At 44.0% G+C, this 13,646-nt stretch overlaps 1 protein-coding gene across 1 annotated transcript in view; it reads left to right on the top strand.

The window, feature by feature from the left end:
• COL28A1 (collagen type XXVIII alpha 1 chain) overlaps positions 1–13,646 on the top strand; it is a 621,255-nt gene that overhangs the window by 46,727 nt on the left and 560,882 nt on the right. The window contains exon 4 of the mRNA XM_078663712.1: positions 2,834–2,854. Within this exon, the coding sequence (XP_078519838.1) occupies positions 2,834–2,854 (21 nt within the window). The remainder of the gene's footprint in view (positions 1–2,833; positions 2,855–13,646) is intronic.

A 13,646-nucleotide genomic window follows, 5' to 3' on the forward strand; every position in this document is an offset into this window, starting at 1 on the left:
GGGCACATTTGGTGTCCCTGTGCATAGTCCAGTTCAAACCAGTACTGGGAGCTGTTGGCTCCCGCTCTGGTGTGAAACTGGACAAAAGACATGTAAGGAACCTCCCCACTGTCCCGACCCTCCCCTGGGAGTGTCACCTAAATCTTGCCAACCCTCTTCTGTGGGTACATATAGGCTTACCTGGCTGTAGGACCTTAGATTCGATGTGGACAAGATTCTAAACCAGAAACCACTGAACTACAACCGTATGGAGACTCTGGACTTCGCTAGACTTCATTTGGGCCCAACTTCATCTCCCTCTCAGTCTGAAGCATCGCTTATGCCTGTACACCATACAGGATCCATGCAGGACCTGTGGAGCATCAAGGACAACTGAAGATATCTCCCTTGGAGTGAAGGAGTCCCTTCCCCGGCATTCGTAGGCACCGCAACACTGCTGTCCGGTCTGCTGACCCTGACCTCCTACGGACCCCAAAGGCTTCAGCAACACAGGAGGTGGGTTTCTATATCCATTGAGGTCTGATCTGCCCTCTCACCAACTTAGAGTTCAGAAGCCCTTTTGGGGGCTGCAATACTCAAACCCCTGTGCACCTCGTACAGTTGCAAGTGCATATGCCTGTAGGTGATTCCCGAACAAGTGCATTGGGCTTCTAGTTGCCCCAACCTCTGGCACCATTTCCTACCAAGAATTCCACCCTCCTCACACTGAGTGCTCCGAGGGCTGCTGTTTTGTGAAATCACCCGATTTCCTCTCGCGACTCCTGTGCCTCCAGCCTGTGGGTCCACTTGAGGGTCAACTTTGCTTCTCTTGGGCTCTGCTGGTTTCTCCAGGCCTGCCCTGACTCCCCATGCTGTGGTGAGTCTCCTAGACCTTGCTAGTCCGAACCGTACACATCCTTGACCTTCTACGTGGGTTGCTGTTGCCAAGGTTTGTTTTCGCTCCAGCCAGACACTGACTGCTCAGTACTCGCGATCTTTTGTGGGACAGCTTGTATCCAGCTCCTGGACATCCTTGACGGCTCCTGGTTCCCTTAGCTGCAGAGTCAAGAACTCCATCAACGCACCAGAAGCACCCAACATCGGTGGGCATTCGTCTACCGAGACCCTGGTCACTCCTGAGTGACCCAGACTCTGTCCCCTCTGCTTCACGTACTCTTTGACAAGAATCTACCTTTGGATTCCACTTGATACTTTCTTCCTTCAAGCAGTGGCTCTTCTTCGAAGTCCTCCATTAGGTTCGACAGCGGTTTCTGACGTCACTTCTAACCTATGCACCCGGCATCCCTGGGATAGGTAACATGGGTACCTCCATATCCACGGGTTGAGTGGCTCTCCAACCTCCTAACTTCCACAGGGTTTCTTTGAAGTCCACTGGGAAGGGTCCTTAAACTCTAAATCTTCAACCAGGACTTTCCCATAGAATTGTACGGAGCATGCAGTCATGTTCCCACACTGCACCGTCCTCCGTGGGGTCCCTACTTACTCATCTTGGATGGTTGCTTGGGGTCAGAGTGATTCTATGTCCTCTCAACACTGTCTTGACTCAAGTCGTCGTTCTTATACCACTTTCTTAGTATATGGTTTGGTCCCCCTTGGCCCCACTGTGTATTTTTGCTATTTACTGTCATTTTTTTTGTGCTTAAGTATTGTGTGCTTTGTGATTATCTCCTTGTGGGAGATACTATGTTGTACTAGATAGTGTTATATTAATAAATACATATTTTTGTAGCTACTGTGTGGTTCTCCTTTCATTTAACCAATACTAAAAGGTTGCATTCTGATAAAACAAGGTGCTTAACATTCCTTCAAGACTAAGCCTGAAGGCTGCTCTCCACAGTTACCACTTAGATAGCGTTCTAAGGTTATCTTTGACCTCTGAAATCACATAAGAGTTGTTTGACTGCTGCAAGGTGCCCACTTTAATTAGTGGACAGCATATACCAGGCCAACTTCTCACATCATCTCTAAGCTCTGAGACTTAATGCTGCCAGCCAGGACCAAGCCTCAGTGGTGTCATGATCAGAGAGCATCAATCACTGCTACATTTGGAGCAGAAATTGAACCCAAGCGGTAATGAGCTTCAAATTCTCCAGGCAGTAAGGAGCATGACTCAACCTAGGCATTATTTGGCATCCATGACACCATACAGCATTGAGTATTAATGACCTCTCACATCAGTGAACTTTATTGGCCACCGATGGTCATGAATATGAATATTAATAACTAGTAATAATCATAAATGTCCCCAGGCATGAATAATCTTTAATACCTCTAGCCCGAGGGTAAAATTGTGTGGCTTCTCAGAAGTTATGTAAAAAAGGAAAGGGAAAATGAAGAGAATCGATCTGTGGGGCACCCAAAAGAAATTGTATGGGCTCTAACCCCCTTCGTAGCATTCACCTCGAGCTCACTGCACTGCTTGACAACAATAAAAAGATATATGATTGCCTCACAAAGCCTATTGTGATATTGCCACTGGCTATTTTGTTACTCTCTTCGCTGACCATCCAGTCTTAGATACAGCAGTTGTACGATTTCTTGACCCCTTTGCACAAGGTGGATCTACTTTTCATGTATTTCTTTGCTCCACACAGTCAAGTTGCTTTTGTCAGCTATACAGCTATATAAACTGTTTCAATGCTTAGAGAAAATTGTCTGTATATATAATATCTCTTGGCATTAACGTGCATCAGTATTTTCATATGCGATGAGACTCATTATTTATCACATTATTTCGTGTTATTTTTAACATTTGACGTAAAACTACTCACAGAAATATGTTAATTGCATCCAAGTTATGCTGAGTAACGTGTTTACTTTTTTGTTTCCACAGGGTACCATTGCTAATGAGCAGGTGAGTTGTGCACATTATTACTTTTGATTTCTAGTTGTTGAAGACGAACTAATCACAAACTGGTGGCCAACTCACAACATTTCTCTCAAATCCAGATCTTTGAGGGCGTCTGGGTAAGATAGTCTCTGGTCTTTAGTACTAACACATTTTGCCAAGATGGTCCGCTTATGTTATTTCTTATTATTCAAGTGACTGATCGAGAATAGCTCACTCATGGAATAGCATTATATTGTTTTCTGAGAAAGGTAGGAGAGAGGACCCGATCTGCTACCTTGATCACTTAATTGACTACTGCTTCAAAATGTTTGTACTAGCTCTTTTGCCTTATCTGTTGAACTGGGTGAGAGAAAATTCTATATTCATGTTGTTAGACCTGTCTTCTGTTGGGTGGTCTTCCCCCAAACATTTTGCCTGCTTACCTCCTCTTTTTGCTGTATCTGTTTGTCGGCCTTAGGACTCGGAGCACTTTACCACTGCTAACCAGTGCTAAAGTTCATAAGCTTTTCCCCTAAACATTGTGACATTGGTGCATACATGATTGGCATATTTAGTTAACTTATATGTCCCTTGTAAAGTGGTGAACCATATACCCAGAGCCTGCAATCAAATGCTACTAGCGGGTCTGCAGCACTGGTTGTGCCACCCACACAGTTAGCCTTTTAAATCTGTCTCAGGCCTACCCTTGCAAGGGCAAGGCCTGTGTGCTCATTTTACTGCAACTTCGACTTGGCATTTAAAACCACTTACCATGCCTTAAACTCCCCATTTATTACACATACATCACCCCTAAGTTAGGCCATATGTAGCATTAAGAGCAGGGTGCTGTGTAACTAGGATGTCGGGCATGTAATTTTAAGTTTTAAATTTCCTGGAAGTGACAAACAGCTAAATTATTTTTTCACTACTGTGAGGCCTTCTCCTCTCATAGGCTAGTATTGGTAATGTTTCATATCTTTGAAATGTTAATGATAAATCCTCTTTACTGGTAACGTTGGATTTAACATTACTGTTTTAGAAATACCACTTTCAGAAAGTGGACATTTCTGTGCTCTTACTACTCTGTGTGCCTTGCAACCTGTCTCCAATACACGTCTGTGGTGGGTGACATCTACGCTTTGTGTGTTCTCTCTAGACAGCCACAAACACAGGAAGGGTGGGTATGACAGGAAACTCATCCTCATTCATCTACATTCTGATAGCTCTTCCAGGGCAGGAAACCGGAGGAGGAGCTGACACATACACCTGAATAGGCAGTGTCCTGTGTCCCACACAAAGGACTGATTACCCCCCACAGATAGCCTGGCAGACAGGTCTAAGATGAAATGGGGACTGTGCACTTTAAGGGCCACCTTTGAAGTCACCCCCACTTCAAAGGCACATTTGGGTATAAAAACTGGAGCTCTGACCCTACCTAGAAAGTACACTACTGGACCTGTGGAGACCTCTCCCAGGAGTAAAGACTGCTGTGCCCCAAGGATTGCCACACTTCTGCTCTGAAGAAACTGGTGTCTGCTTTACTGAGTTGTCCTGCTGCCTGCTGATTTCTGCCCTCTGAGGACAAGAACTGGATCCCATCTCGCTTGAACCTAGAGTGACTCCAAGGGCTTATTGGCTTTCCCCCTGTTCTGAAGTTTCAAGGCCATTAAAAACGTCCTGCAATGCTACAACAGGATCGTGACTCTGCCATCTGTAAGTCCACCAAGTGGTGCTGATCCAGTCTCAGGCGCCTGAGAGGTGATTTCTGCTGTCAAGAACCATCAAAAGTGATGCAGTGACGGCTTTGCGCCAATTGGAACTGACACAGTACCCTTCGACGCTGATGCAATGCCGAACCGCGGACATCCTTGCGTGGCTCGATGACCATGTGGGACCTGACTGCGAGGTCCGATGATTACGCAGCGCCAGCACGTGAGGGGGTCGATGCAGGACCTGGCTGCGGGGCTCGATGATGATGCGTCTACCCGAGTGCATAAATCAGAACCGATGCATCAAGTCTTTAAAGCAGATGATTACTCCATTCATGGTACTTTTTCAGACGGGCCTGCGTGAGTCCTGTAGCCGGCCTGCCCTTCGTCACAGTCGGCCTAAACTTTGGATTCCATCGTAACCTCAAGTAACCCCTTAGTGCTATTGACTTCTAAGCACTGCTTTTTGCTGTACTCTGTACAAATTTATAACTCCAGTTCTACTTATTGGATTTTTGTCGTTTTGGTCTTGTTTTACTCATAAAAATATTGTGCATTTTTATAAACCTCTGTGGAGTATTTCTGTGGTGTTTTTATTGTGTTACTAGGTGTGTGTATTGCACAAATACTTTACACATTGCCTCTTTGAATAAGCCTGACTGATCTGTGGTAGGATACCAGAGGGTGAGCACAGGTTATCTTTTAGTGTGTAGCTAGCTTACCTGATTAGGATTGTGTTGCCTACTTGGACAGGGTGCATACCTCTGCCAACCAGAGACCCAATCTGGTGATCAGTGGTGAGGATAGGACTTGTGTTTGTGCAATACCAGAGAGTAGCTCATTGTTCACTACAACTCTATACTAAGACCAATTTGAGCCTTTTTCAATTCTCCCTAATTGGCTTTTTGATTTTTCTGCTAAACCATGTCTCACTCTGGAGAAGCAGCACCTGAACCTGCAGTAATTGATTTCTGTATGGACTTTCAAGTGTTGATAAGGGGTTTTACCAGGAAGGTGGAGTAACAAAAGGCTTTGAGAACCTGGGCGAAGACCCAGGTATCAGGGGATGACAATCCAGAGGAAGAGCAGGAAATTCCTGAGGAGGAGGATGACCTGATCCGGGATTCCAATGTGGATTAGGGACTGCCTGTTGAAGGGGCTAACAAGTTGCCAGGAGCACTAGAGGTTCCCAGACCGGGGAGCAGTGTCTCCTCCAGCAACCTGTCCTCAGAGGAGCTGGCAGACAGTATGGAGGAAAGGACAATAAAGATTGAGCTTGATAAATTGTAGGAGGCTCGAGAAGAGAGGAGGCTGGCCAGGGAGGAGAGGAACATGACCCATGAGTTCAACCTCAAGGAGCTGGACATTAGAGCCCTACAAGTGGGCTCCAGCAACAACAATGGTGGCAGCATGCCTGCAATGTCTGCTGGTGATTAAGGATTCCAAATGATTTGGTTCCCAGTTATCTGGTGGAGGATGACATAGGCAAATGTTTTGCAGCCTATGAAGTGACTATGTGAGTGCACAAGGTCCCGTAGGAGTTCTGGGGTGGTAATTTATTGAGGTATAGGAGCACAGTGGGGAGGGACACACTCCTCACGCTAGAGGTAGAGGACCAGACATGCTACACTGCTATGAAGGCCATTCTAGTCAGTAAGTTTGGATTGACCTCTGAGAGGTATAGGCTTAGATTCAGGGGCAGCCACAAGATCTGATTACAAAATGGGTGGATTTCTAGGATTATGTCAGAAAGGCACTGAAGGGCTGGGTGAGGGGCTGCAAGGTTGATGATTATTCAGGGCCATACAACTTAATTTTAAAAGAGCTAATGCTTGATATTTGTTTTCCAGAGCTGCAGCAACACCTAGTTGATAGCCAGCTTCCCTACCGCAGGCAGTGTGCAGAGGCGTAGGTCATCTGGGTCAGCACCAGAGTGTCCATGAAGGCATCTGGAGAGGACTCCCAATGGGGTTCCCATCAGAAGAAGGGGGAAGATAAAAAAGACAGAGTTCTCTAAATGCCCTCAAAACAACTCAAAGGGGAAAGGGTCTGGTTCTCGTTCCTAGTCTTGCAACTAGAAGAAAAACGACCCTGAGAAAGTTCAGGAGCCCAAGCCAATCAAGGGCTATGAGCATGGTCACTACAAGGGGGATTCCAAGTGTACAAATGATCACCACCTCACACTGAAGGAATGAATCTAGGGGTTTCAAGTGTAGTGCAGGGGTAGGTGTTTGTCCCAGTTCATGGGGAGGGAGTTAGTGGGGTTACCCTAGTGTCCCTGGATGACAGTGAGACGGTTCCTAAGATCCATGTGCCCTCAAATACTACTACGTATAGGCAATAGGTCACCATCAATGGGGAAGTTGCTGAAGGTCTGGGGGAGACTGTGGTAAGAGTCAGCTGGTGTCCCCAGAGCAAGTAATTCTCAATGAATTCCTCCAGGTTGTAGTGGCTGACAACAGAGAGGGTCACTATCCTGTGGCCCTTGTTCCATTTGAGTGGGGGATGGGTTAAGGTCTCCTGAATGGTGCTGTGAGCCCTGCCATGCCTGTGGACTGTGTGCTTGGTAATGACCTTGCCTTGAGCACACTATCTGGAAGGAAGTGGAGCTAAAGGCTAATTTGGAGATGTTGAGGTTACCTGATGGTATCTGTGCAATGACTAAGGGGCCCATTAGGATGGCGGGCGGATAGCCCCACCAGGCTGGCTGTAGCCACCGCCAGCCTGGCGGGGCAATCCGCCCGCCATCCGCACCTAAATTCCCCCCGCAATATTAGGATGGCGGGGGGACCGTGGCGGACGGAAAGACGGAAAAGGTTTAATATGGTGGCGGTGTCTATTAGACACCGCCAGCCATATTAGCATGGCCCAAAACAAATGCCTTTCCGTGGCGGCATCGGAATGCGGTCTTCACTTCGGGGGCCCCCTGCATGGCCCCGGAGTGAGGGACAGGTGGGGGGTGCACGCGGGGGTACCTGTGGTACCCCCCTGCATTTGCATTAACAAAGTGGCAGGCACCGAGCGGTGCCTGCCGCTTTTTTAATGCAAATGCATATATGCATTTTTAGCATTGTGGCGGGCGGTGCTGAGAGCACCGCCCGCCACAATGCTAAAAATGCAGCATGCACCCGCCACAGTGGCGGGCTCATCCTAATCCCCCCCATGGGACCCCCTCCCTTATGGTGGGCGGTCCCATACTCCGATAGGATAGCGGGCAGACTAAATCCGCCTGCCATCCTAATGACCCCCTAAGTCTGGGCGGTGAACTCCGCTCTGCTCGCGGAGTTTGCAGAGTTTTCGCACTCCGCGTAACGTGGAGCTCGCGGAGTTCCGTAAAACTCCGCTCTGTGAAGCAGAGTTTTTTTCCTTGTTCGCGCTCGTCAACGTCAAGTTGGCGAGCCCGACCAAGGAAAATTCACTACCCAGCGAGATTGTTCCTAGTTCGCGATCGTCAACGTCAAGTTGACGAGTGTGAGCATGGAAAATCAACCTCCCCGCAAGATTTCTCAACGTGGGTGGTCGGATTTCACATTGTGAGTGGCCGCGTATGCTATTGACCGCTTTCGTTGAGAAACTGTTCGTTCGTATTGAGAAAGCAGCCGCTCGAGTAAAAAATCAACTCGAGCGACAGGAAGGAAGCAGCGCCTGCTTCCCGGTACACAGTCTAAATATCGAGTTTGTATTATTAACCTACAGAAATATCGAGTTTGAAATATCGAAGGTAAAGAATATCGAGGTCAAGAATATCGTTGGACAGAATATCGACTCTAAGGTAAGTAATATCGATTTTTTTTATCGATGTATGTAATATCGAAGTGAGTAATATCGATATCAAATATATCGATGTTACTAATTTTGATGCTACTAATATCGATATTTGTATTATTGTTATGTATTTTATTATGTATTTAATATGTATGTGTTATATGTTTTTTGTTAAGTATTTTACTTGTTTCAAATTATATGTGTACTATTTTTATATATTAATAATGTTATTTTTTAAATCAATTTGATGTTTTAGTACTGGAGCGGGTTGTGGGCTTATAGGGTAATAGGGTGGGAAGTAATTTAAATATATTAAATTAATTATTATTTTTTAGGAATTATAAATTCATTTTAATACATTTTTGCGTTTGATTTTTTTAATTTATTGGTATTGATAATTACATCATTTTTTATTAATTATTAATTGGCAATTAAATATTTTAATTGTTAATTTATTTTTTAAATTGGTAATTAATGTTTGTGATTGGTAAATCAGTTTTTTAATTGGTATTTAATGTTTGTAATTGGTAAGTCATGTTTGTAATTGGTAATTAATTTTTGTAATTGGCAATTAATTTATTTAATCGGTAATTAATTTTTTTAATTGGTAATTATTTTTTTAATTGGTAAGTAATTCTTTTAATTGGAAATTATGTTTTAATAATTGGTAAATAATGTTTTATAAAAACGTATTTTTTGGTATAAAAATAATTTTATTGTTTAACGTTTTTTAATTGCTAATCAATTTTTAATAATACATATGTTTTTTGTTTTGAAAACTATTTTATTGTTCAATATTTATTATTTGGTAACTAATATTAATTAATTAATATTTATTGGTATTTTTTTGTTCATTTATTGTTAATTAATTATTCAATTGTAATTATGTTTTGAATAATTATTAATGGGTATTTGTAAATGATGTTGAGTTATTTAAATTTAAATAATTAATTATTTTAAATACAAACATTATTTATAAGTATGTTCTATTTAATTTCTATGCTATCCAACCCATTCGCTACTGTTGCACTCTCTGGAGTGGGAATAGTAATTTTTACCCCAACGCTATCCAACGTTTTCCCTACTGTTTCACTCTCTGGAGTTGGAATAGTAATTTTTACCCACCCGCTATCCAACGCTTTCCCTACTGTTGCACTCACTGGAGTGGGAATAGTAATTTTTACCCCTACGCTATCCAATGCTTTCCCTACTGTTGCACTCTCTAGAGTGGGAATAGTAATTTTACCTTCCCGCTATCCAACCCTTTCCCTACTGTTGCACTCTTTGGAGTGGGAATAGTAATTTTTACCCCTAAGCTATCCAACGCTTTCCCTACTGTTGCACTCTCTGGAGTGGGAATAGTAATTTTTACCCCTACGCTTTCCAACGTTTTCCCTACTGTTAATTAATATTTATGAAATGAAATGAAATGAAATGAAATGAAATGAAATGAAACAAATATTTATAAGAGCGCACTGCGGCCAAGTGGCTTCCTGGCGCTGAGGAACACAGCCATAATTTGGAAGAGAACCGGGGGGAAGTTAGACAGGAAAAGCCTGAAGGAAGAGAAAAGTTTTAAGAGCTTTACGGAAATGGGAAAAAATGGGAATAGAGCGAATCGAGAGGGGAAGAGAATTCCAGATCTGGGGGGCCCGCACCGAGAAGCGGGTGCCTCCGGTGCGGGATTTACGGAAGCGGGGAACGTGAAGAAGAGAGAGGGAGGACGAGCGAAGAGAGCGACAAGGGGCATGAGAGGAAACTAAAGAATTGATAAAGAGGGGAGCAGATCGGGCATGAGCCCGGAAAGCCAAGCAGGCGAGTTTAAAGTGAGATCTGAGGTGAACAGGGAGCCAGTGGAGGGATTTAAGGGCAGGGGTGATGTGGGAAAACTTAGGAAGACGCAAAACAAGACGGGCTGCCTGGTTCTGGATGGCCTGAAGGCGGCGAGTTTCGTAGGCCGGAATACCTACGAACAGGCCATTGCCATAATCCAGGCGGGAGGTGATAAGGGCAGAAATAATAGTTTTAAGGGCATCAACAGAAAAAAACCGGGAAATCTTGCGAATGAGGCGGAGGGAAAGGAAACAAGCAGAGACGACGGCGCTGATATGCGCATGCATAGTAAGATCATTGCTGATCTTAATGCCCAAGGTCCGGACGGAAGAGACTGGGGAGGGAGGGGGGCCAAAGGAAAGGGGCCAGTGAACAGCAGACCAAGGGTTAGAAGGGCCACCAGTGAGGACAAGCTCAGTCTTGTCAGGATTGAGCTTTAAGTGATTAAAGCTCATCCATTGGGAAATGAAGAGTAGAGTAGAACTGAACTTAGAAAGAGAGTGAGTAGGAGAGGAGAGATCAAAAACGAGCTGGAGGTCATCTGCGTAATTGTACACAGAGACCCCCAGCTCGAGAAGGGAGGAGATAAGAGGGCGGATATAGAGGTTGAATAGAAGAGGGGACAGAGAAGAACCTTGGGGAACCCCACAGGTGACCGGGAGAGAGGGGGCAGAAAAGTCAGAGAGGTGAACTGCCTGTGATCTGCCCTGAAGAAAGGACGCGATCCAGGAGAGGGCGGTTCCCTGGATGCCCGCTGCGCCGACACGGTCGAGAAGAATGGTATGATCGACCGTGTCAAACGCAGCGGACAAGTCCAAGAGAACTAAGGCCTGGGGGAGATTGCTGTCAGCCTTCCCCTTCAGTTCATCCAGGACCGCAAGGACCACACTCTCAGTGGAGTGGCCAGGTCGAAAACCAGCCTGGCGAGCGGCCAAGATGTTATTCTCCTCGATGAAACTCGAGAGACAAGAAGTTACATAGCTCTCGAGAATCTTCCCGAGGTAGGGGAGGAGGGAGATCGGCCTAAAGTTCGATGGAAGGGAAGGGTCCAGGCCAGCTTTCTTCAGGATAGGAAGCACGATGGCAGTTTTGAAGAGAGAAGGAACAGAACCCAAAGCCAGGCAAGAATTAAGAAGAGTTAAGGGAGGAGTGGGGCAGGAAGTGTAGAGGGATCTAAGGATCCGAGCAGGAGCACAATCCGCCGGAGAACCGGACTTGACCTTAACAAGGAGGTCACGGAAGAGCTCAAGTGAAATAGGTTGAAAGTGATCAAAAACAGAAGAACAACAGAAAGAGTGGTATTTATTGTTAATTTTTTGTTAATTAATTATTCAATTGTAATTATGTTTTTAATCATTATTAATGGGTATTTGTAAATGATGTTGAGTTATTTAAAATTTTAATTATTAATTATTTTAAATACAAACATTATTTATAAGTATGTTATATTTAATTTCTATGCTATCCAACCCTTTCGCTACTGTTGCACTCTCTGGAGTGGGAATAGTAATTTTTACCCCAACGCTATCCAACGTTTCCCCTACTGTTTCACTCTCTGGAGTTGGAATAGTAATTTTTACCCACCCGCTATCCAACGCTTTCCCTACTGTTGCACTCACTGGAGTGGGAATAGTAATTTTTACCCCCACGCTATTTAACGCTTTCCCTACTGTTGCATTTTCTGGAGTGGGAATAGTAATTTTACGTTCTACGCTATCCAATGTTTTCATTACTGTCATTTTTTTGGGACTTTAAATAGTAGTTTTATTTATTCATCTATTTAATATTTTTTGTATTATTTTAGATAATGTAGTATTTAATTAATTTTACATATTTTGAAAGTATATTTAATTTTTTAATTTATTAAAATAATTATTCACTTTTTATTTATGTTATTATTTTATGTGTGTAGATGTATTTGAAAATTATAGTATTTATAAATAATTTATAAGTAATTGAAATAATTATTAAAAGTTATTATTAAGTAAGTTTACATTATATATTTTATGTATATGTTTCATTAATGCTCTATTATTACATATGTATTATTTATTCAATTTAAACATTATTAAATATTTTTAAGTATGTTTATTTTATTTATTAGTATTATTTACTTTATGTTACACATTTATTTTTAACAGAAAAAAACCCGATATTTTTAATTACGATATTTTTAACATTGATATTTTGATTTCGATATTTTTGTACTTACCTTGTTGTAGATAGGATGTCGATATACTTGCCTTCGATATTCCAGTATTGATGTTTCTGTAGGTCGATATTCTGTGAGTCGATATTCTGTCAGTGATTCGCCCTTCCCAATGATTGCACAGTGCGGACAAACACCCGGCAATGAAAATCACCACAAACGGCATTTATCTGACACACTCTGCCGCTTACGGAGCTCAGCGTAGCGCAGCAGAGTTTTTATTGCACTTCGGGGAGTTCCGCATAGCTGAACTCCGCAAACTCCGCCCAGGATTAGCAACGACAAGGTCCATGGCTGCCTAGGATGCAAGTCTATAAGGGCTGGAGCCTGGAACAATAGCCCAACCTAGCTGCTAAAAAGGGGAAGCCAACCCCTGAATGTCTGCCCAGTGAGGTGGATGGGGCACCTGCTGTGGCCGCCTCAAAGCCCACTTAGGAGGGCACTGCTTCGCTTGGTGACCTGCCTACACTTGCTGCATGGCATGTAGAAAGAGGACCCACCAAGGAGGAGTTCTGTAAGGCACAAAGGGAGTGTCCACCCCTTGAGGGCATGAGGAAACAGGTGATGCCTCTGAGAGGTATCAAATTTACTGGGAGGACAGCCTCCTTTACAGTGCGACTAAGGCTCCTGTGCATGGGAAAACAAGGACCCTGGTGGTCCCCCAATGCTACAGGGCCTTCCTACTGGAACTGGTTCATGTGATTCCCCTGGCAGGGCACCTGGGCCAAGACAAGACCTTCACAAGGCTTGTCCCACACTTTTATTGGCCTAGAATTAAGAATTCCACAGATGCATTCTACAGGACTTGTGTAACCTGCCAGGCCAGTGGAAAGACACCGTAGATGCTGTGACTGCATTAGGCAACAGGTTTATCCTCGTTCTGGTGGATCATGCCACTAGGTACGGGAAACAACCTTTACAACGCAACTTTTACAACGCACTACCATTACAACAAAACTTTTACAACGCAACATCCATTACAACGCATGCATTTACAACGCAACCATTACAATGCATGACACTACAACGCACACCACTACAACGCATATCATTACAACGCAGTCATTACAACGCATACCATTACACCGCATAACATTACGACGCATAGTACCCTTACACTATCCTACACTTACCCTACTGTTGCACCCCCTGGAGTTAGAATAGTAATTTTTACCCCTACACTATCCAACACTTACCCTCCTGTTGCACCCCCTGGAGTTAGAATAGTAATTTTTACCCCTACACTATCCAACATTTACCCTACTGTTGCACCCCCTGGAGTTAGAATAGTAATTTTTAC

The sequence above is a fragment of the Lissotriton helveticus genome, chromosome 10 (assembly GCF_964261635.1).
Source record: "Lissotriton helveticus chromosome 10, aLisHel1.1, whole genome shotgun sequence".
Classification (NCBI taxonomy): Eukaryota; Metazoa; Chordata; class Amphibia; order Caudata; family Salamandridae; genus Lissotriton; species Lissotriton helveticus.